The sequence below is a fragment of the Carya illinoinensis genome, chromosome 8 (assembly GCF_018687715.1).
Source record: "Carya illinoinensis cultivar Pawnee chromosome 8, C.illinoinensisPawnee_v1, whole genome shotgun sequence".
Lineage (NCBI taxonomy): Eukaryota > Viridiplantae > Streptophyta > Magnoliopsida > Fagales > Juglandaceae > Carya > Carya illinoinensis.
In genome coordinates this window covers 10,490,815-10,512,935 of record NC_056759.1, presented here as the reverse complement: position 1 = coordinate 10,512,935, position 22,121 = coordinate 10,490,815, and the positions used below count along the sequence as shown (strand labels likewise).

At 34.6% G+C, this 22,121-nt stretch overlaps 3 protein-coding genes across 8 annotated transcripts; 2 read left to right on the top strand and 1 right to left on the bottom strand.

Moving 5' to 3' along the window:
• Window positions 1-6,664: 6,664 nt before the first annotated feature.
• Window positions 6,665-9,677, top strand: LOC122274168 (probable protein phosphatase 2C 2). Of its 3 annotated transcripts, none has more exons than XM_043083152.1 (5): window positions 6,667-6,956; window positions 7,054-7,112; window positions 7,889-8,086; window positions 8,185-8,420; window positions 8,832-9,677. In XM_043083152.1, exons 3-5 carry the CDS (start codon window positions 7,949-7,951, stop codon window positions 9,400-9,402), a joined length of 945 nt encoding a protein of 314 aa, XP_042939086.1. In that variant the 5' UTR covers window positions 6,667-6,956; window positions 7,054-7,112; window positions 7,889-7,948; the 3' UTR covers window positions 9,403-9,677. The 3 variants fall into 3 exon arrangements, with proteins under 3 accessions (XP_042939084.1, XP_042939086.1, XP_042939085.1); XM_043083151.1 differs by having other exon boundaries at window positions 7,054-7,143; XM_043083150.1 differs by lacking the exon at window positions 7,054-7,112 and having other exon boundaries at window positions 6,665-6,956.
• A 1,589-nt stretch (window positions 9,678-11,266) lies between these two features.
• Window positions 11,267-15,067, bottom strand: LOC122319307. Of its 4 annotated transcripts, none has more exons than XR_006245054.1 (7): window positions 14,476-15,065; window positions 13,855-13,954; window positions 13,313-13,408; window positions 13,133-13,185; window positions 12,253-12,301; window positions 11,689-11,869; window positions 11,267-11,530 (listed from the first exon to the last, which is right to left on the bottom strand). XR_006245054.1 is itself a non-coding variant. In XM_043137318.1 (7 exons), exons 1-7 carry the CDS (start codon window positions 14,724-14,726, stop codon window positions 11,441-11,443), a joined length of 687 nt encoding a protein of 228 aa, XP_042993252.1. In that variant the 5' UTR covers window positions 14,727-15,064; the 3' UTR covers window positions 11,267-11,440. The 4 variants fall into 4 exon arrangements, 2 of the variants coding, with proteins under 2 accessions (XP_042993252.1, XP_042993250.1); XM_043137318.1 differs by having other exon boundaries at window positions 11,822-11,869; window positions 14,476-15,064; XR_006245053.1 differs by having other exon boundaries at window positions 11,479-11,530; window positions 11,822-12,301; window positions 14,476-15,067.
• A 4,451-nt stretch (window positions 15,068-19,518) lies between these two features.
• Window positions 19,519-20,459, top strand: LOC122317935 (proton pump-interactor 1-like). Its single transcript, XM_043135020.1, has 2 exons — window positions 19,519-19,791; window positions 19,889-20,459. The coding sequence occupies exons 1-2, from the start codon at window positions 19,665-19,667 to the stop codon at window positions 20,116-20,118; spliced, it is 357 nt and encodes a 118-aa protein (XP_042990954.1). The 5' UTR covers window positions 19,519-19,664; the 3' UTR covers window positions 20,119-20,459.
• Window positions 20,460-22,121: the final 1,662 nt, after the last annotated feature.

The window sequence follows — 22,121 nt, the reverse complement described above, 5'->3', positions numbered from 1 at the left end:
TTATTTTTTGCAGGATCACTTTCATGACAATCACTTTGAAGTTGCTATTTGGTGTGGAAATCAAATCACTGATTTTGTAATTCATATATTATAATTTAGTATTTCGTAATGTAATGTATAAATAACAAATAATATATTATATAGTGGATTGTATTGTAATGCATGCATACTTGCATAGATGAATATTGGATTTTTTTTTTTTTTTACATGCATTTTTATTGTGTGGCAAATTAAGTGGAACTTAGATATATGAGTTGATGATATTTTTCAACCTCTAAAGTGTACAATCAAATTTATTTTTTTATTTTTTTTATAAAAAAATCAGAATTATATGTGAAAATATTAGATATATTTAGGCTTTTATATGGGGTTTAAAAAAAAAAAAAAGAAGGAAGAAGAAGACCCAGGTCCAATCCAGAACCCGGAATCTGGGTTTTAAAAAACCTAGATTCATACGGGTTCTGGCCCATTTTTAACCCAGGCTAACCCAATCTGGATTCCAGCTCGGATTTGAAATTCGGGTTCCAGTTTGGGTTTACCCAGATTCCCGAGTCGGAATCCGGATGAACAGGCTTACGCAAAACGATTTAGAACTAGAAAAAGGTTAAGGAAAGTAGTCTATAAATATCATGTCTCTGTCTTTAAACCTTTTGGTTGAAGATCGAGGGAATGGTAGAGAGGAGAGAGTCCAGAGAGGCGAGAGCTAATGATAGTTCACTCTTGTTGTTTGGCAGATCAGAACAAGAAATTAAAGACTCTTCGTTTCTTTTCTAATGCCTAAAGAAATAATAAAAAAAAAAAAAAAAGTTAAAATGCATGCATCCGAGATTTCAGGCTTTATTAAAACTTTTTAATTTACCTATACTCTTTTGTCCCCTCATTTTTCTCCCGAGTGCTACACCTACAACATGATATGATGATGCAGACAGACAGTACCACTGGATGCATGATGCCTCAAGAAGTACTAATTAACAATATTCAATTAATGGGCAGATCGAAGAAATTAAAGAGCACTAAAAAGGTTAGGTATCTATATGCAGACTACATATATGGAGACATGATCAATTGCTGGAGGACTGTTCCATCCATTCCGATGTGTTTGGATTCTGTTTATTGGCATCCAATGACTTGGATCACGTACAATATCTTTTGTTATTTCCACTACTTGTGGTGATTATTATGACACGAAGAAACAACGAATCCCAGCAAAATTGATTAGGACATTCCATCCATAGAGGATTTTTTTTTTTTTTTTAAATATTGGCATGATTGAGCATCGAGAATAGCGTCTCAATTAATTTAAAAAACTTTCAGTCTCTCAACAAGAAGTTTCTCATAAGTATACTTTCGGTAATTTAAAGTGAAAATTTTTGACCAGTTTGATGGCGAAATTGTTTATATCTAAGAAGATTTGAACTTAGATTTTAGAGAGAGCATACCACCAAGATCAAACTATTTATCACTTGAGCAAGCCCTCAGGAGTTATATATCCATATAGAGAGGACATGATTATGATCATGTGCGACTGCTAATTAGCATGATGTAAAGCGCCTAGCACTGACTAGTCTATAAGAGAAACGAGTTGTGCACGGGGAGTTGTTCTTAGAATTTTTGCCCAATTTGCACGTTGCGCGAAAATCCCGTAAAAACACAGCCCTGATATATATGGATGTATCAATTCTCATAATTCATTGGATTTTTGTGGGTATGTTCAAAGTATTGGGACAATAATTGAATTGATCTATGATGGGCCACAAGCTGATTTTTATGCCGAAGCATTTCATGAATCATGCATGATCACATATTGTTGCCGGCCATTTTGATTTAAAAAAAAAAAAAACCAACCTATTTACACAAAAAACGTGCATGTTCTATTAATTGTTAACGGGGCCTATTTTACATTCGAATTCATTAAATTAAGAAAAATACTTTACTTATAAAGAGATTACATAAAATTAAACTCGCATACTGATGTAACTTAATGTGATATCTCAGATTATAAAGTTACGTTACTTTTATTATAAAGTAGATTTAATAGATTTTATAAAATTATATCAATTTGTAAATTTATTTTATATTATTTCTTTGTGTCTATAGTACTTCTTAACCCTTTTGAGAATACCTAGCTAGCTCGATCGAAGCCGTATTTAATCAAACTAATTTAAAAAAATTATGATGTACGTAATTAATTAAGAAGATTATATATATGTATATATATATTCTACTTCTCCTTAAATTGCAGTCATGTAAATAAAAAGAGTTATGCTACACAACCCCCCAACCCCCCCACACTCCACTTATTTTTTAATTTTTATTATTTTATTTTTTATCAAATATTTAATATATAAATAATAAATAAATTAATTAAATTAATTTAAAAAAAATAAATTCAAAAAAAAATATTAAAAAAATATTAAAAAATAAAAAAGAGGTGGGGTGTTGGGGGTTGGGGGGTTGGGAAGATTTATTCTTTCTTTTATTTAATTATTCTCTCTCTTCGGTTTTATCATTAATTAAGCAAGCAAATTTCATAAATTTTCTCTGCTAAATTTTTCTCGGAAGTTGGAATTATTTCATATAGATCCAAGCATAACCTAAATCAGGATATAGATAGATTCAACAACTGTAACTAGTTGTCAGCTAAAACGAAAAGTCGATCGCTAACTATGTGTATGGTGCTTAATGATTCTGCAAGGAAAATGGAATTCTAGCTGGATCAGAATAAAAGTACTGTTTGACCTCCAGGAAACGTGCACATGATCGATGGAGATATCATGGTTTGACGACGAAGCTCCACTACTTCCACAAATTGGCTGTACATGCAACAGTTTTAGAGTGAAAGCCGTAGGTCTAACTCTAACTGGCCTTCTTTATGATGATCAGTGTTTTGTTTCTGATGATCACCTCCTAATTCTTCCCTTTGCGCAGAACCCACAAACGACATTGTCACATGAGCAGAAGGCACGACGACGTTGTTGTACTTGTGCAGAGCTGCCTGATCTTCCATGAAGTCTTCAGGTTGGAACGACGGCTTCCACGCTGCAAATTTCTTCTGATCTGCTTCCTTGATTTGCTTCTGCTTTTTGATCGGCATCTTTTTCTCTTGGATCCCGTTCAATGCCTTGGATCGGCCATTCATCATCAAACTTTCACGAACCTCGCGAATATTTTTTATAAGATCATAGAACTTCTCCATATTTTGTTCATCATCTTCCTCCTGATGATCACCTTCATCATGGCAGATCTTTCTCTTCTTGCTTGCCGTACCCAGCTCCATGAGTAACGATAGGCTAGCTGCTTGCTTAAAGAGACTAGTACTTACAATACGTACCTCAGAATGAACTTTCTTGGGTGCTTCTAAGCTCCTTCTCGGAGAGCCCCTCAAACTCGCTACTATATAATAAGGTCAAGGTCTGTAGTACTGTTTTTCTGTCATTCATATTGCACTCACAATGTGATGCACTACCAGACACATTAGATGAGGAAAGTTCCTTTTTTTTTTTTTTTTACTTTCTAGAGGGATGTGAAAGGGCTAGCTGGTTCCTCTCTCTTTCTCCATTAATGCAAAAGCGTACACATGACATGTTACGACAAAATTTCGAAGTTAGGGGAATAATTTCCACACATTTTTCTCGTGATTATTTTTCCAAATGTTGTGTAATTAATGTGTACGTTTGCACGTGAACATGACAAACATGTTAAAGATGTCCCCTCTTTTTCTGATTTTTTTCCTGTAATTTAATACAATACTATAGCTTTAGTACTGTATATAAATGTAGGTGATCTCACCAAACTTAGCGAACCCAAAGAAGCTCCGGGGGTTCATATTTTTCATTAATGCATGTCGTGCATGCGCGCATGGTACGTACTGGCAGGCCGGCAACATGGCTGCAGACATGCAGGCGGCACCGACCTGACATATATACCAATGCATGGCGTACTTTTCTTTGACCTTCAATTACTTGGGATTAATCCTCCATGACTAAAGCTGCTAGCTCCAACTCTCATGATGTGCATGCAGTACCTAATTAAACAAGTTGAAAAAAATTAAATAACTAAAACAACTAGACTTGTACGTACGGATGTTCAAATTGCATGAAAACTCAGACAAATAAAGAATAATAGGGTTGGATTCGTGTGCTAATTAATCATATTGCATGCATGAGTCAGAATTAATTCATGTTAGGGTTTGAATTTCTACTACTTAATTCTTTTATTGACAATTGAATATTTTAAAGAAATTTATATTTTAATAAGTATTATATAATATCAAACCCATTAACTCATTTGACTAACACTTGAAATTTGGACAAGAATGAACAAAATTAACATGATAATTAATGAATTAATCCAGCCCTAATTTATATATAATTGTCCAGCGACGTCCTTCTTTTCCATTGATTTGAAATTATAGGAAAATTATTAGGGACTAGCAAGAAAATTATGATGATGAAGATCAACTTAAATTTCCTTGAAGTTTCCTACACATCTGCTTGTCCAATCACAATCATTGGAATGCTTATTTCTAGTACTGATATTTTGTATGTCATCTACCTATAATCTAGAACAAAGTACAACGCGTTTCAAATTATTTTATAAATCAGATTAATATTTTAGAAATAGAATTTCTAAAACCACATGATCATGTTTTGCAATAAATTGACTTGAATCTTTTTTTTTTTTTTTTTTCCAATTGACTTGCATCTTAATTATAAAAGTAATACTTTCATAAAAATGCTATTTATCATGTTCACACTATGATATAAAATTTTAAAAAATAAAAAGTCATTGTTCACACGGATGTCCATAAGAATACATTGAAAGAAAAACTCTCCCTATTCACATTGTATTGATGTGACACACTACCTAACTATCGGCCATGAGGATCTAGCCTCACAAATTCTCAGAGAATGCAATTTAGAATTTATTTAAATTTAGAGGATATTTTATCTCATTTTATATTATCATTATAATTTTTTTAAATTTTTATATAAAATATAATAAATAATTTAAATTTTCATATTATAAATTAATAATAATATTAAAAAAATAATATTATAATAATATTTTATTCAATTTTTAACTTTCATATAAAATTATCTCATCTCATCTCTGATTCCAAACAAATCCTTAGTCATTTTATTTATTATTTTTTTCATACACTTTTTTAAATTCTTAAATATTAAAAAATCACAACATAATTAAACAATATTTCCTTAATCATTAATTAAAAAAACACCTATCGGGATCCACTGTCGGTGGGTTTAGATCCAGTTTGGATATAAAAGTCCCTCTAATTCATCTCAATTCATCTTATCTAATTATTATAATTTTTTCAAAATTTCATATAAAATATAATAAACAATTCAACTATTTCAAATTCTAAAATAAAAATAATATTAAAGAATAATATTTAGTTCAAATTTCATCTCAACTCACTATCCAAACATCTCGTATGTACTTTTCCTCAATCTTTATTGAGTCGTGCTAGATTGACAAATTAAATCCTCTTGAGAAGGCCATTTGATATATTTTTATTTTTTTATACTCTTAAATATTTAAAAAGAAAATTCACAATATCATTCAAAGACACTTCTTTTAAAAAAACATTTCTTTTTAAAAAACACCTATAGGGACAAACCGATTAGCAATACCACATTAATTAGCACAAGTAACAAGAGTCTCATTAAAAAAAATTGTAGTGATCTATATCATATATATCTCTTACCAAAATCCTCACGAACTTGTATTTATTGTTGTTGTGAAATCATGATTTGTTTTAAAAAGTTAAACAAATGGAGATTGATTTAATTATTTATATTTATCTTAACACAGGCAATCAAACACTTCCCCATACTATTGATCCGAGCCAAGCTCATCTTGACTTAAACCTTCTATCGCAAATCATCCTTGGGGCCGGATTTGTTTCCTAAATAAGGTAAAACGAAGACAATACCCACTCTTTATTATAAAAATAAAATTATTACGCAATGAATTTTTTAATGAATTCTTCTGTATACCATACCATCAATTATTTTAAAAAAAAATTATATATATATATTGTGTTATCATCTTATTTTTAGAAATATTTTAACTACAAAAAAATTCTACAAAATAAACTTATAAACAGACGTTATTTGATGTGGTATATTAAATTATAAAACTATTTTTATAGTAAAATAAATCTAATATATCATATTAAATTGTATTAGTTTAAGAATTTATTTTTATGAGATTTCTTTGTGACTGTAGCACTTTTTACTAATTTTTATCCTATTATAATCGGGCGATATTATGCATTTTTTAATTAAAAAATAATAATAATGATTAAAAAAATACCACATTTACGAAATATATAGGATGAGGGTATTAACGTCAATTGAGTGGAAAGACGTTTGAGTCTTTTACTTTCTTGCAACAGCAAACGTAAACGACATACTGACATACGTCACTGACGGTCCACCTACAGCCCCTCACCGCTCCCACTCAGAAAGGTCTACATGCCAGCGCACATTGGCGGAAGGTACGCGAAGGGCGTTTACGTCATTACGCAAAAAGTGTTTCAAACTTCTGCGCGTCCGTCAGGCGAAGCTCGCATTTGTGTACTTTTATGCTGTCCCCATGTCTCCTACGGACTATAAGCTCACACCTGTCCACCCACTTAGACAACTTTACCGGTAGTCACCGGTTAATCGGTTTTCCTCCACGCTCCTCTTATAATGACCAGTTCCGACCGTTGGCCCCCTCTGAAAAGACTTCTGATCATTGCTACGACATACAACGATATCCCCAGAGAATAGAGCGAGAAAATTCTCAAGAAAGACCGAGGAAATATCAAAGATATCTTCCTTTTGTTTGTTCTGGAATGAAATTGGAAAATGGTTGCTGAAGCAGAGATTGTGTGCCAACAGAGCGCGACAGTGTTGGACGTTCAGTGTATCTCAGCCTCTCAAACGGTGAGATTTTCTAATCAGCCTAATTAGTTTGATAATGGGTTTGTGCTACTCTTACACATGAAGTTCAACATTTATTATTTTTTTTTTTGAATTTCAGGACTTATATACATGAGATTTGGGGTCTCATACTTGGTATACATGAGATTCGGCTGATGGGTTTGTGTTACTTTTCAATCTGAAAGCTAAGGTTCTGATTGTTTAGGATTTTAGGACTTATTTTGTGTTGGAACAAGTGCTTAGATATTAAATTTAGATGAATGTTATTGAGGATTGAGTGAAAAATATGAATTGCTTGTAAGATTGACATTGTCAGTAAATTCCTAGTGATGATATTAGCACATCCCCTACTTCATTAAGTTATAGTGATATAATTTTCCAATAAATTTTTTTGATAAGTAATATGATAAAACGAGGGATGCAATGTAAGGACTTTCTAGGAGGTCACCCATCCTAATATTACTTTCGCCCAAGTAAGCTTAATTGCGGAGTTCTGATATGATCAAGTGTATTAGTGCTAGGATAATCGCACCCATAATTTTTCAATAAATTGAAGCAATAAAATTGATGCTTCAACAAGAAGATTTTATATTTACCATAGGTGCCAAAAATGTATGATTATTTGTGTCAGCATGGGTGTTGGTGTTATTCGTATTAGTAAGATTTGGAGCTAGGGGCCTCAACTTGTAATATTTAGGGGTTGTTTGGATGGTGAAATGAGATAAAATGGTTTAAGATAAAAGTTGAATAAAATATTGTTAGAACATTATTTTTTAATATTATTATTGTTTTGATATTTGAAAAATTTGAATTGTTTATTATATTTTGTATTGAAATTTGAAAAAATTGTAATCATGAGATGAGATAATTTCTCAATCCAAAGGCCCATTAGCCTTCAGGGGAAAAATTTATGCCCGATTATTTGCTATTGATAGGATATTAAAGGCACGGACAAAGTTCTAGTTGCAACTCTTGAATCTTCCACCCTGCCATTTATGCCTACTACCCGTTCTGGTAGCTTTGCTGACATTGGTCCTCGAAGATACATGGAAGATGAGCATATCCGTATAGATGATCTATCCTCGCACTTAGTATCAGTTCTTAAGTTTCCCGAACAAAGTGCCTTTTATGGGGTAATGAGCTCTCGAGCCTTGGCTGCTGTGAAATTAATTTTGATGATTGTGTTGCTTTGAAACTTGCTGAAACGACTTACGATGTATATGCTACACAGGTATTTGACGGTCATGGAGGGCCTGAAGCAGCAGCTTATATAAGAAAGAATGTTATTAGACTCTTTTTTGAAGATGTCGACTTCCCCCAAGCATCCGAAGTTGATGAAGTTTTCTTAGAGGAGGTTGAGAATTCACTACGGAAAGCATTTCTTCTTGCTGACCTGGCCTTAGCAGATGACTGCGGTGTGAGTAGTTCCTCAGGGACAACCGCTCTTACTGCTTTGATATTTGGAAGGTATATACATGGTTTAGGATTTTTCTCTTATCAAAAAGATTTTTCTTCTTTCCTTGGAAAAGCATTGTTTTAATTACATGATATTAGTTTCACAACATCATTTTATGCCATTTTACTGCCTAGTTTAAACGATGCTGAGTTAGGAATATAAGTTCATTTGCACACGCATCTGGTTTTAGGTTCCTTGGAACACCAAACAGCTGCACGAGTCCTGATTTCCTCAACTCAACTCTTGCTGTATTGGCTAGAGGAGCTAATGTTATCTTTTAACTATTTCTTATTTATGCCGAAGGCGTATTAGCTCAAGAAGAAGTTGCAAACTGCTCTATATATTCTTTGGTTTAATCATTCTGCTTAGAGTTGTTTCGGCATTCCTTTATCTCCTTCTGACTTATCTGTTTTCTCTTCCAGGATTCTCTTGGTTGCCAATGCTGGTGACTGCAGAGCAGTTCTCAGCCGGAAAGGAGTGGCAATTGATATGTCTAAAGACCATAGACCCATTTATCCATCAGAAAGGAGGCGAGTTGAAGAGTTGGGTGGTTACATTGAGGATGGGTATCTCAATGGTGTTTTATCAGTTAGTCGAGCCTTGGGGGACTGGGATCTGAAGCTCCCTTCCATTTCTTCTTCCCCTCTCATTGCAGATCCAGAGTTCCAGCAGATGGTCCTGACTGAGGACGATGAATTCCTCATCATAGGGTGTGATGGTATTTGGGATGTGATGTCAAGTCAGCAGGCAGTTAGCCTTGTTCGTTGCGGGCTAAGTCGGCATGATGACCCAGAGCAGTGTGCAAGGGACCTTGTCATGGAAGCCTTGCGTCTCAACACATTTGACAATCTCACTGTGATTGTTGTATGCTTCTCTTCTTTTGATCACTGGGAGCTATCACCACCTCGGCAACCAAAGTTGAGGTGCTGTAGCCTCTCTGCAGAGGCAATTTGTGGCTTGAGGAGCTTGTTGGATGGCAGTGCCAGCAGTTGAACGTATTTTTTCGACTAAACTCAAACTGTTTTTGGCTGCTTCAGTTAGATGGGAGAAAAAGCAGCAAGCAGTTTTGTTGGTGCTGATTATTTAGCTATATGTTGTTGACTCCCGGCTTATGTACATAACCAGCTTATGCTGATGTTGATGTAGCGATGTTCTGTATTGATACATTGTGTGTCCAAAGTGCCCTGCTTTCTGAGATAATCCATTTTTCATTTGTGGTGTGTACCTTTTGTATATTCTTAATAAAAGGTCTTAATTTCTTCCTTGCTTATCTGATTCAGGCGACTACCCAAGTAATATATTTGCCATCCATGATGATTTAGAATGCCTATATACGGAGGGAAGCTAGCTTTTGAGGGTTATAGTAAATCATGCAAGTAAAAGGGGTCAACCTAGTATTAATTATCACATACCTATCAATGGGCTGTCTCCAACCTAAAGGAAGCAAAGCATTTCCGTCTGCACCGCACGTTGATGGTGGGCAAATGTCCATTCATTGGCACCAGATAGACATACATGTTGATCCCATCCGTCTCACGTATCTAGAGGACTGGGCTTGCACGTAAACCAGTTGGCAGTAACCCATTATACAAACAATCGTCTGGAATTGTCATCCATAGGCGGTAATACTAGTCATTTTTCAGTCTTGAATTACAGAGTATGACAATTCGAAATGAGAAATCAACAATTATTATATTTTCTAGTTTATTTTAATTCCTAAGTGAAAGATAAAAACTCAGCCTGAGAGGCAACAACCAGTATATGATTGCAGGCTTGCAGCAAGATCTTAAGCAAACAGAATTCTCTGTTTTGGGGTAGCAAGTGACATCAGGAATTAGTTCTCTCCCAGTTCACCGCTTTTGTACGAGAGTAATGTTACCCTTCATCCTATATTTTATCATCTTTAATCGATTAGGTGATATATTTTACGTAAACTTAAATAGAAAGCCTCTTAAAATGTGACATCTCAGCTTTGCTACGATGGCAAATTCACTACATTTCTCTCAACATAATGCAATGAAAGAAAACTTTTGAGATCTGTAACAATGTAAGGTAATTGTATTTGTATCTTTTAAGTGCATCTTTTTTTAGGATCCTAAGAATGTCAAGTCCAGCAAAACTGGACTTCATAATAACGCAACTAATTTTTAACTCACGTTTTCCTTGGGTCCTCTGTCCTCAACAGTCTAGCCCGACCCCGATGGAGGATCTGAACCAAGAACTCCTTTACAGATCTCGAGTTTGGGGGTCAGAGAGAGAACCTTTCTCTGATTGAGTTTTCCATATTGGTAAACATAACGGAATTAACACAACAAAAAAGCCATGTTCTTGCAACAACTCCCTTGATCAACACTACAAACGAATTAACCTTTTCTATGGGATTAAATGAGCCCTCGTTCTGCAGAATCCTGTAAATATAAGAATGTGCACCTAATATTAAACAAGCCCTCGTCTGAGGTGTAGTACTAGTCATCAGTAGTCTCTCTCTCGAGCATAGTCGCACATTATTTGCCGGTTAAAATAATTTTTGATTTGCACCGGGTGTTTGGAAACAACTTCTTGATTAATCTTGTGGGTACATGGGCCCTCGACAAAGAGTCTTCCGCAAGTGTACCATTGATAATTCAAGGGGAAAATCACTCAGTCCGATGGCTCCTAGAAATTATTTACACCTAGGGGATTTGAACCTTAAACCAGGGAGTACATACCCCAAGCCCAAGGCCTTTAACAGTTGAGCCAACCCCTAGAGGTTAAGGTTAAAATAATAACTTCACGATGTCAAAGTGGCGCCATTCTTAAATGGAGACACCATTAGGTAATACCAACCCTAAAATTATTCACCAAATAAACTCCATAATGCCAGAGAAACAAAGTAATTTTTAATATATGTATGATGTCTAAATTATATGGTACCAGTTATTTCTTTACAATTTATGCATTACACTTGGATGTGGCAAAAATACACATTCCATGTCGAAAGAATCAGTGACAACTATCACACATAAGGTTTAGCTGCCATTCGTACTATCAGCTAGTTAAAGTCTGCTTGGTTGCTTTTTGCAAACGTTGCAAATCGTTCCAAACCACTTCGTAGTAAGCCTTCAAGTAAAGGTTGCAGGGCCTGAACAAGTTCAATATAAGAAAAAGAAAATGATGGTTCACATCTGTGCTTCTTTAAAGTAAAGAAAAATATGAAATATGGAATCCTTTTTTCCTTTAATAATGGAGAAAAAAAGAAAAAGGGAACTTTGAGGCATAGGCCTGAAAAATATTTCATACTCAGATCCCTATCCTTTATCATTCCAAACAACGGATAGATCTTCATTCGATAATTTATTGTTGTTCCCTAAGTAATTTGAGGTGCTCCAGCTTGGTGCGATGCATAACATCCAAAAACAGTCAGAAAGCTTACCGACGCCACTGGAACTAAAATTTGAGGAACTTCATATGACACTGTCAGCTGGAAAGAACAAATACAAATAATTGCAAGGACATAAGTAAACCTTGAACCAAGAAAGGTGGAAAATAATTGAAGGGACACTTTTCTACTTCTGCTATTTTGAAAGCATGTAAATAATTAAGTTTTTATTCACATTCCGTCATATGCTATTTCCTCTAGCACATGGAAACAATGGTCAAGAAGGAATATTTTTCTTACAACTATCAAATTTAAGGTACTGTCTCCTTACTGCGGCATCAATTTGATGGCCTGTATATCGCCCACAAGTTCATCAAATTGTGGCCAATTAAAATTGTTAAGAAGAGGGGGCAAGGAACATTCATAAGACCATAAAAACAATGGTGCAAATTATAAATAAAATGTTGTAGGAAAGGCAGCCTTACTTCTACAATGCATGATGAAGGACCTTTTGGATAAAATCGAACAGCACCTCTGTCATGAGAATAATCAGTCTATCAAGATTCTGATATTATCTTAAACATAAATATATCATATATATTGTGTATGACCAAAACTATACCCAATAAATTCATTATTTTATGTTCTTATCCATGAACAAAAGGGGACTTAGACATAGCACGTACAGCAGTAGCAAATACTTGCGAAAGGAACAGGTAGTAGGATGTTCTAATTTCCAGTGCATGCTCACAAGAAACGACAAAATTGAATAGATTAATGGCAGAAAGAGGTTTTTGTGATGGTTCCAAGGACTCAGACGTTGCAAATTTCAACTCTTGGTTTCATTGTGCTTTACAGAATAAGCAAAGCACCATTTTTCACCCAAGCAAAATGTAGACAAATTGCAGCAATTTGACACCGGGGCGGAAGTGTCAACTTTTCAAACAATCCATACTTCTTGAATAATTGATATCCAAGCAACTAAACACGTGCAAATACTAAGGGTGCTATTACTGTAGGAAAGCATAGAGGGTCTAACTCAAAATGTCAATAATTTAAATAATTGACTGTTTCACATAAATCTTTGAAAAATCAAACTAAAACTGGTCATTTAGGAAATGGTAAGCACTACAAGGCAACTAGGAAATGTCAATGTGTTGACGACTGACAACCTGCAAGATTCCATTATACTCTTTTTCATTGTTTAATTTCAATGTGTTGACGACTGACAACCTGCAAGATTCCATTATACTCTTTCGCATTGTTTAATTTCCAGATTCTGCACTCTCTCTCTCTCTCTCTCTCTCTCTCTCTCTCTCCAACAGAAAAAATACCTGATACTGTATCACTGTTTCTTCTAATTACCTGTTAGGAAGACCTTCCAGAGATCTCCAATGGATTTTCTGATTTGGGGTAGGCTGCAAAAAAATGTATAATAGCATGACTCAAAAGCGAACATGGTAAAAGCATAATCATATATTAGCAGAAATAACATGAGGGAACAAAAAGGAATTACAACAAAAAGTTCGACATAAACATTCTTACCTGCATATTTCGAGCAAGCCAAGAGAATTCAATATCACGACCAAATGCTTCATACTTCAGTGACCATTGAGATATGTCAGGCTTGTCCTCCAATATCTGTTAGGAGAAACTAAACGTCAGGTTCTCACAGATGCAAAACTCTGAAGCTGATCAGCTAGCTGCAAGAGACTCAATATTATCATTACAGTGATGCACTCTTTTTGAGGCATTAATTTGACAGGTTTGCAAACTCATTAATAACTCAACTCTGCCATAGCATTGGATGCTATGGAAAGCAGAACCATTTCTATCTTCTCAGATTTGGCAGAGTTAATAACTTATTGACCGTTTGCCATATTAAGCTGAGCTTTAAAACCAAGTTAAGTGTCGAGTAGTATCAGAGTCAGATATACAAGAAACTAAACATACCCTATAAGCTTTACAAAGGAAACTTTGCTTTTGTCCAAGCAAGTAAAAAAAACCTGATAAGGGCAATACTTTGGAAACTCAGCCATCACAATCAAAGTTGATTTCAAGAGTCATTTTATGATATCTAGGGGCACCTTTACAGATGAAATGAATGGCATCCAACGGGGAATGGCCTCACGGTCGGAGTAACAGTTATAGGCAACTGAAATAGGCACATCAAGTTCCATCTTAACCCTGCATTTTGTCAAGTTTTGTAGTTAATAGTAATAACTAGTAAGCTGGTATCTTAGGTCAAGTTGCCAACCGAGGCACGTCGGGAACAAACGGAATGTTAGGACTTGTAGTATATCAAATAAAAAAGTCGACACAGTAGAGCATCTTGGCATCAATTATCAGGTAAAAGAAATTCACATTAAGAAAGAAGCTTTGCAGAGTTACAAGATAACCTCATTTTGAGTAAAAACCATAGATCCAATGCGTAGAATCAACTAAGGGATACCACATTCTCGCTGATACCTCTTAAAACTATAAACAAGTAATGCGGATCTTCAATAAGATGGAAATTAGGCACACTCGTTGAAGAAATTAAAATGTCATGGGTGTCAACCCATCACTGCATCAAATAATTCGTCACAAAAATCATAGGGAGCCGTTAGAAAACTTAAAATTTTATGAACCTGGGCAATAACATTACAAAATCCGATATGAAACAAACAAAATGGAGACAAAATTCTTCAGGAAGATTGAGTTTTTACGTGCAATCCTGCCATTCCATGACAGGAGAAAAGGGCTTGGAGCCAGTGAAAACCGAGCTTCGCTTGGAGGACCCATATGGGATTCTGAAGAAGCGGGACTGTCGTCTCAAAGAATGGTAGCTTCTCCAAGTGGGTATGCTGGCTATGGAGCTGAACAGGATACCGTTTCCGGGTCTTGTTCTTGTCATCAATTTTCTAACACACAAAGAGTTTGGGCTTGAAATGACATGGGATATTGCAATTGCAGACATGGTAAACTGATTTTGGGGAAAAGCCAGGAGAGAAGGATAAACGAGGCGGTGACTGATTGACTGCCAATGGCAACAAATCCGCAGCAGAAGCGAGCTTGTGTATCTGACACAGATTTCTCAGCTGTGAAACACTGCTGCCTTAATGCTATCCTACAGAAGCTGTTACAACATAGATATGACAGACCAACGAAGTCCTTCCAACGGTGAGCCCACATGTGTGGGCAATGGGCATGCCTGTTGCAGTTCTGAACTTCTGATAGCCGAAGAGATCAAGTATTGTCCTTGCCCCTCTTTTAGGCTATCCAAATTCCACTGAAATTCAGAGAACCTCACTGAAAACGATCATATTGCTAATGATAAAAATTTTTTATATTGTCCATATCTTTAAAATGGGATATATAAATAAAGATGGTAATTAATAATACACTCCATTTTTTGACCCAATGTGGTTCCAAGACATGTTTGGATGTTGATGGGGTCGATAATATGGTCCAACCCACTTGGATGATGCGCTTGAATTCATCTAAGGATATATCAACTTTGGAGATGTTTGGCAAACAAAATCCACTCAAAATTTAGAAAGGATTTTGACATTTTAGGGAGTTTTTAAATTTATTTGAAAGCTTTATACCTGATATAATTTGATTTTAAAGATAAATTTTAAAATTTAAATCTTACAAATTAAATTATGTATATAAATGATGTGTACTGTAATCACCTTTAAATAGAATAAACTTTATAAAATTTTTAAAAACACTTAGAAATTTCAAAATAATTGCTCCCAAGTAATTAAAAAAAAAAAACAAAAAGTAACAATAACCATCTTGTGGTGAGAATTAAGAGCCAACATTTTCGAGCAAATGCTTACAATGCCCGAGTAGGAGAGATTTCTACTGTATCCCACTCTCTCGTTTTCATATGGCAGTTTCATGCATTTTGTATTTCTAAATATTTTTTATAAATTGAAGAGCGGTAACAATGACTATACCATATTAAATGCTACTATACATTTATGTTAACAAAAAGTCTATTTGCACAGAGGGTTGAGACTTCTTGCGTATATATCCATCCGCGTATATATCCTTCCACGTGTAATAATGAAACAGGGTATTTCGTTCATTCAGCTAGATTGAAATGCAGGGTCACGTTGCACATGCAGCAAGCTTCCCTACAGAGAACGACAAAGATGAAACACGAAAATTAGGTACCTCTCATATTCTTGCCATCTTTTTCTTCTCATTTGAAACACCACACTCCCTTTCGTATACCCATGGAACAAATTTGGCTTCGGGAGCAAGCTTCCGCATAGGCAACAACAAGACTAAACATGAAGACATATTCTTCTCATCTACTAGTTTGCATCTTCTTCTCATATTCTTCTCATTTGCTTCATCTTCGCTATTTTCTGACCAAGCCATGCTTCAACCAACGATTTTTTCACATACCCTAAACCGAATCGAAATCTCCCATTTGTGGTGTTTCTTGAACACGATTTTGAAATTACACCTAATTTTGAAATTGCATCAACAAGCATCAAATTGCATCTAATTTTGAAATTTGGAAACCCTAATCCTAACACTAAATCTAAACAATGGCATTTGGGCCTTCATGAAATTGAGGAAATATGTTATTCATATGTTTTATGTTCAATCTAAATCTAGTTTAAATACTCAAAAATATTTGTTGATGCATGAAGAGAAAAGCAATAAACAGAGTGCATAAGAAGTATTCAAAGTTTTTCTTTTTTCTCTTTTTCTCCTTCTCTTTTTGCCTTTGTTTATTAGTTCTACATATATACATGTAACCTCCTTTATCAATTTTGCTTCTGAAGGGCTAGAATCTAATTAAATACGTTGCTTTATGTTCAAGTTGTTACCAATGCAATTTCTCTCCTTTCTTTCTATATGGCTTCTTCAAAAGATCCATATCACACTCCACCACAACACAGTTTAGATGACATTTTCTCCTCATAAGGATCTGAAAGATGTGGATTACAGTTCCCTCTAAGATTTTTACTCTGTCACGTCATATAGCTTATAGCTAAGAAGCTCTTTTAGTGACAGTCAAGCAACATAATTTATGCCACTAAGGCATATATTTCTTTGAAACCTAGCTAATGAGTTAGGTATATGAGCCTAGCTAAGGAGTTTGAGAAACTATAATGACTACTTCTTCAATGTAAGTTGGATTGCTACGTACAAGTGGGCCCACTTGTACTTTTTTATTAGATGGAAGAATTAATTAAGATGTCATTTAAGGTTGATATTGCTTCCCTTATTTGTTAGAGGGCACTGCTTCTACTGACAGCTACTTTTCAACTACCTTTCATATTCCACTCCTCATATAAATACCTCAGTACTATTTAGTATTTGTACTATTTATCAAGAACAATTTAAAGACTAGAAAAGATAATCTAGATATATAAATTATGGTCAGTGCATACGAAGTACATTCAACTTCTATTTTTCTGATAATATTTTTCGTAGTAAATTATTAATATAATAATATGTCATTATCTATGACGACGTCTTCTTTCTTATTTGCTAAACAAACTCTGGGTCAATAATTATACTTCTATGAGGTTGAAGTCCAACTGAGATACTTAAATATTCCAAGAAATTCAAGATAACCATCTATAAGTTGTCCAAAGTACAATACAGAGGTAATTAAATTCATGCTTAGTTAAATTATTAATATTATGTGCATATAACATTTTTTTAAAAATATGTATAAAATCTAAGGGATTACCATACTACAAGTATTTCAAGTGGGTAGAGGGGGATCAATACAAAATGTTGAATTTTTAAGAAACTCACAATGAACTGCTAAAAAAGGAGAAAAAGTTGAAGAAGATAATCAACGATATTGAAAAGAGCGAGTTGGTGTTATCCAATATAAATGAGGAGTTTCTGAATAAGGCGCCAGTGCTTGTTGTACATGAAGCTGAAATAAGATGTTCACGCACACTACTCTAGGTGCATTGAGATTTTGCATTTGTCGTAGCATGTTACTTAGTAGTCTATAAGTGATTTTGGATTAGTGTTAGAAGTTCAAGGACCTTCAGTGACTTTTTTGTGCAAAGAACAAACCTATAACAACCCCATATGAAGTTAGTGATTTCAAATTACCATGTAATGACATGTACAAGACACATAAAAGACTTTTAGAGGCTCTTCAGTGACTCTTTTGTGCCAAAGAACAAACCCATTCACATCTAAAGTCACTATACAGGCATGTATAGAATTAGTCTACATACAGTTTCCATTTGAGGATTGCTTTTGCAAGCTCATATAGTTATGTTTAAAAAAATTATAAAATTACAATAATATTCTTTTTAAAATAATGTTTTTTCCCTTTTACCGTTACTCATCAATGAGACTACACACGTAGTCCCCTATTTAGAACTGCAAATAGAATTTCTCGACATATATTTTGTACCTAATAGTTCTACCCTAACACTTCCTTTGCAAGGCCTTTATAGTTCCTTATAACAAAAATCTGTTTTCCCAAATTCATCGTCAACATGGAATAAACACACAACCAACCAATAACAACATAATGGCATAGAAGAAAACAAGCGCAGCGGCTAGTTGGTTAGTTCATGATTCCTGATCTTCAATTTCAATTTCAATAGAACAAATCCACTATGTCATCTCTTAGTCTTACATGCTTGAATACGGGTCATCAAAGTTTGACCATGCACAAAATTAAATCCAACATTGACCCAGATAAACATCAGTTCATGTTGCTTAGTCTAATTTCACTCCACCAGAAAAAGCTAAATGGTTGTGAATCCAACTAAAGTCTTGGTGTCTGCATTTGCTGGCCTTAATTGTGTGCAAGCTCCTGCTCACTCGTGGACGAGTATATTCCCTACAAACATTGATTATAGATTATCTTCCATCTACATCCTCAAATTATCAATGCTTATTGATAAATGGGTAGCTAGCTATCATTTTATGCAGCTTTATGAGACCTGTATTTTCAAACAAATTCATGATTAAGGGTTAGAATAGCAACTTACAATTGACCAATATTGAACTTAAAAGTCATCGAGGTTGTATTGGTTGTGATTTATCCAACCCAAAATCAACCGATTGTAATCCATCCAACTCAAATTATATCTGTAAGATTAATATGCAAATATTAGTGTAATGTTAATATTACTATTAAAATATGAAAAGTGTAGAAATATTACGCTTGCTCGACTCTCAATCATTGCTATTTAGCGCTTATAAATATAACAAAAATCAAAATAACTATAACAGTAAATATACAAAATTAATATACCTGCACGTGTCCAACATTAGACATATCTATTTCTAGTGAGCCAAATAAATTCCTGCACATGTTTGGCATTGGTGTATCTCTTCTATCTCTCTAAAATATACAAGTAACAAAATCCATTTGTAAGTATTTACATTAGAGAATACCTGGGGACCGGTCGGGCTTCTAACCCTCAAATAACAGCCCTCCAGTAATTGGTCGCCACGTACGCATCTCATGGTTTGCATTTCTAAACCGCGATTCACTCAATCCTTGGAAAAATTTGCTTTCAGTCTTTCACCCCGATCTTTCCTTTCTCAAAACCCCATTCTAGGTCCCCTCCCCTCCTCGACTCCTCTCAGCCATCTCCAGAAAGCTTCGAACCCTTCTAGCTGCAGTGGTTCGAATCGCTCGTGACGGCAGCCCTTCTCACTACTGTGGCAAGGAGACGGACAGATTCACCTAGCGATAGATTCGAAAACCCTAGCAACAGCTTGGGTTCTTTATTTTCTTAGCCAAAATCCCCAGAAGGAAACCAAAATTAAAGCAGCACACCCAAAATCCACCTTGGAGCCTATTAAAGCAGAAGACAAGGAGACCTCTGTGTTAGAAGAGATTCAAAAGGACACTCATGCCAAGGACAATGAAGTTGATGCAGCAAAGTTGAAGAAGATGAAAAGAGAAGAGGAAATGGCAAAAGCTAAACTAGCCATGGAAAGAAAGAAGAAGTTTCAAGAGAAAGCCGAAGCCAAACGAGCTATTAGGATTCAGAAGGAAATTGAAAAGAAGCTTAAGGAAATTATTAACTTACTGTATTTTCATAATTTCTGATTTACGATTTCTGTTTGTTGTAGGGCTTAGAATTGACACTTCTTCTCCAATTAAGTTGTCTCAGTAGCGTGAAAAGAAAGCAAAGAAAAAGGTCTCAGGTTCCGCACTTAATAGTGATCCTGAAGAACTGGTAGAAGCAGAGTCAGAGGTTGCTGAACTAGAAAAGGTAGATGAAAATGTTGAAGCTCCAGTAGTCCTGAAACGTAAGAAGCCCACTAACTACTGGATATGGGTTGCTCCTGCTGCTGTGTTTGCCTTGCTGGTGCTGGTGCTTGGGTACTACTATCTTTTCTAAAACGTGACTTGGAACTGAGTAGAAAGAGCCATGAACCAGTTTCTATGCTTGTGTGTGTGAGTTGCTAGGTTCATAGTCCTAAAGAATTAAGTTATTCCCGTTCGTTACATCCCTGAAAGGGGATGGACACTAAAATCATAATGTTGCTGGTAGCTTAGTCAGAAAGAGAGAAGCTACATACATTTAGTTTGACTGTATGAACTTTCAAATTTAATTTGACTCTTAAGATCAAATTTCATAAATGTTTTCTGAATCCATGAACTTGCTTTCATTGAAGCTCTATTTTGTTTGGGTCTGACCTTCTTACCAAGTGAGAATTGATGCTTTGGTATTGTGATAGATTCATAACCTGGAAAAAGAAAAATGGAAATTTACCTTTACAACCATACTTGCAATCGGAGATTCATCAAAATTATCAAAACCTTGATATCTTTGAGAAACATATTTAATAAGAAAAATTATTTAAGTATAAAGATATTTAATTTTATAAAATAACGATATGTTTAATTTTATTATAAAGTAAATTTAGTTAATATTATGAAATGACATTATTTTATAAATTTATTTTTATAATATTTTTTTTATGATTGTAATACTTTTGAATAATAAATATCTATAAAAATATTTTTTTTTTAAATTCAGAATTTTCATAAATAAAAAGTGAAAAATTACGATATATATATTTTTTTAATTTTATTATCTATTATGATGGTGAGGATGGTGTTGGAATGAGAAAGTGAGAAAGGAGGGAGGGTTTGACGTTTGAGTGACTTACGCGTGATTCGGTGTGGGTGCTCTAATAATTATTTGGTGTGATATCTGACGTGGCACCTCATAATAGGAGGGCTGTTTTTCTCATAAAAATAGCCGGACCGCTCCAAAGCGGCTTTGTTTACATTAATAAAATTACCCATGTAAACATGTATATTTTAAAAACATTAATGTGCATCTGTTTCTGTTTCTTTTGTTCTGGTGCTTTCTTCATCTTTACTTTAACTTTTTGCATGTCTTTCTACATCCTGGATGCTCTCCTTAGCAATGGGGGTATGCTTTTCCCTCTCACAGGTAGTGGACTGAGTACTTGCTTCGAACTACCACCTATAGTTATGTCTTTTGTTGTACAACCAACATTTGAACCTGTGACAGTCATCGATGGGGCTTCCTGGTCGTCATCATATAAGTCAATCATTGCAAATAATTTATGTGTTGCATCCTCAGTATGCTTTTTGAAACCCATTGAAAGAGTAATCATCTTATAACAAATATTCAATAGACTTGAATAGCAGTTTTCATTTGTTTGCTAATCCCCCGCATCAAAGCTACTGTGGATTAACTTGTATCTCTTTTTGATATCATTCCTCTATCGATCTAAAATGTACCTATCTGGTAAAAATTTTATCCTGTTACATTTGAATACGATCAAAATGTGCCTACACAATATTCCTCTCATCTAGAATAATCAACATGAACACTTTGCAACTACATCTTCCTCACTAAAGTCCACATAAAATGTAACGTACTTAGTGAACTCTTTCACATGAACTTCATCTTTAACTAGATAGGTCTTTACTGCACCATCCCTCTTAACCAATATCGATAATGTTAGCTACTTGCTGTTGAACTTCCCTAAATTTAACATTTGTGTACAAATCTTGAAATTTCATTTCAATTGGAGATCTAGATATGTAAGGAATTGTGACATTAAAATGAGTGGAAGTCCGTAACATTTTCATTCTCAATTTTCTTTTTCAATTTGTTGTCAAACTGGTTGACAAACTCTTTCAAGTTTGTCTTAGCATGAACATAACTGTCGAAAAAGGCATTCATTCTCTTACTCTGCTACGTTGTACTCATTCTAATTCAAAAAAACTCTTTCAAGAACGCCAGCACCCAATGCTTACATTCAGTTTATAAACTTTGCAGCTATGCATTCTCATGCAAGTTGTACATGGTAATTAACTGATCCCAACATTTTTCAACATCTTTAACATTTTGGGTGTCAT

Coding starts and splice junctions, on each gene's coding strand:
- LOC122317935 (XM_043135020.1), top strand. CDS start 19,665: ATGAAAAGAGAAGAGGAAATGGCAAAAGCTAAACTAGCCATGGAAAGA. Junction 19,792..19,888: donor TGAAAAGAAGCTTAAGGAAA/TTATTAACTTAC, acceptor AGTTGTCTCAGT/AGCGTGAAAAGAAAGCAAAG.
- LOC122319307 (XM_043137316.1), bottom strand. CDS start 14,726: ATGTCTGCAATTGCAATATCCCATGTCATTTCAAGCCCAAACTCTTTG. Junction 13,186..13,312: donor GGCTTGCTCGAAATATGCAG/GTAAGAATGTTT, acceptor ATTTTTTTGCAG/CCTACCCCAAATCAGAAAAT. Junction 12,302..13,132: donor CTGGAAGGTCTTCCTAACAG/GTAATTAGAAGA, acceptor TTCTCATGACAG/AGGTGCTGTTCGATTTTATC.
- LOC122274168 (XM_043083150.1), top strand. CDS start 6,879: ATGGTTGCTGAAGCAGAGATTGTGTGCCAACAGAGCGCGACAGTGTTG. Junction 8,087..8,184: donor AACAAAGTGCCTTTTATGGG/GTAATGAGCTCT, acceptor TATGCTACACAG/GTATTTGACGGTCATGGAGG. Junction 8,421..8,831: donor ACTGCTTTGATATTTGGAAG/GTATATACATGG, acceptor TTTCTCTTCCAG/GATTCTCTTGGTTGCCAATG.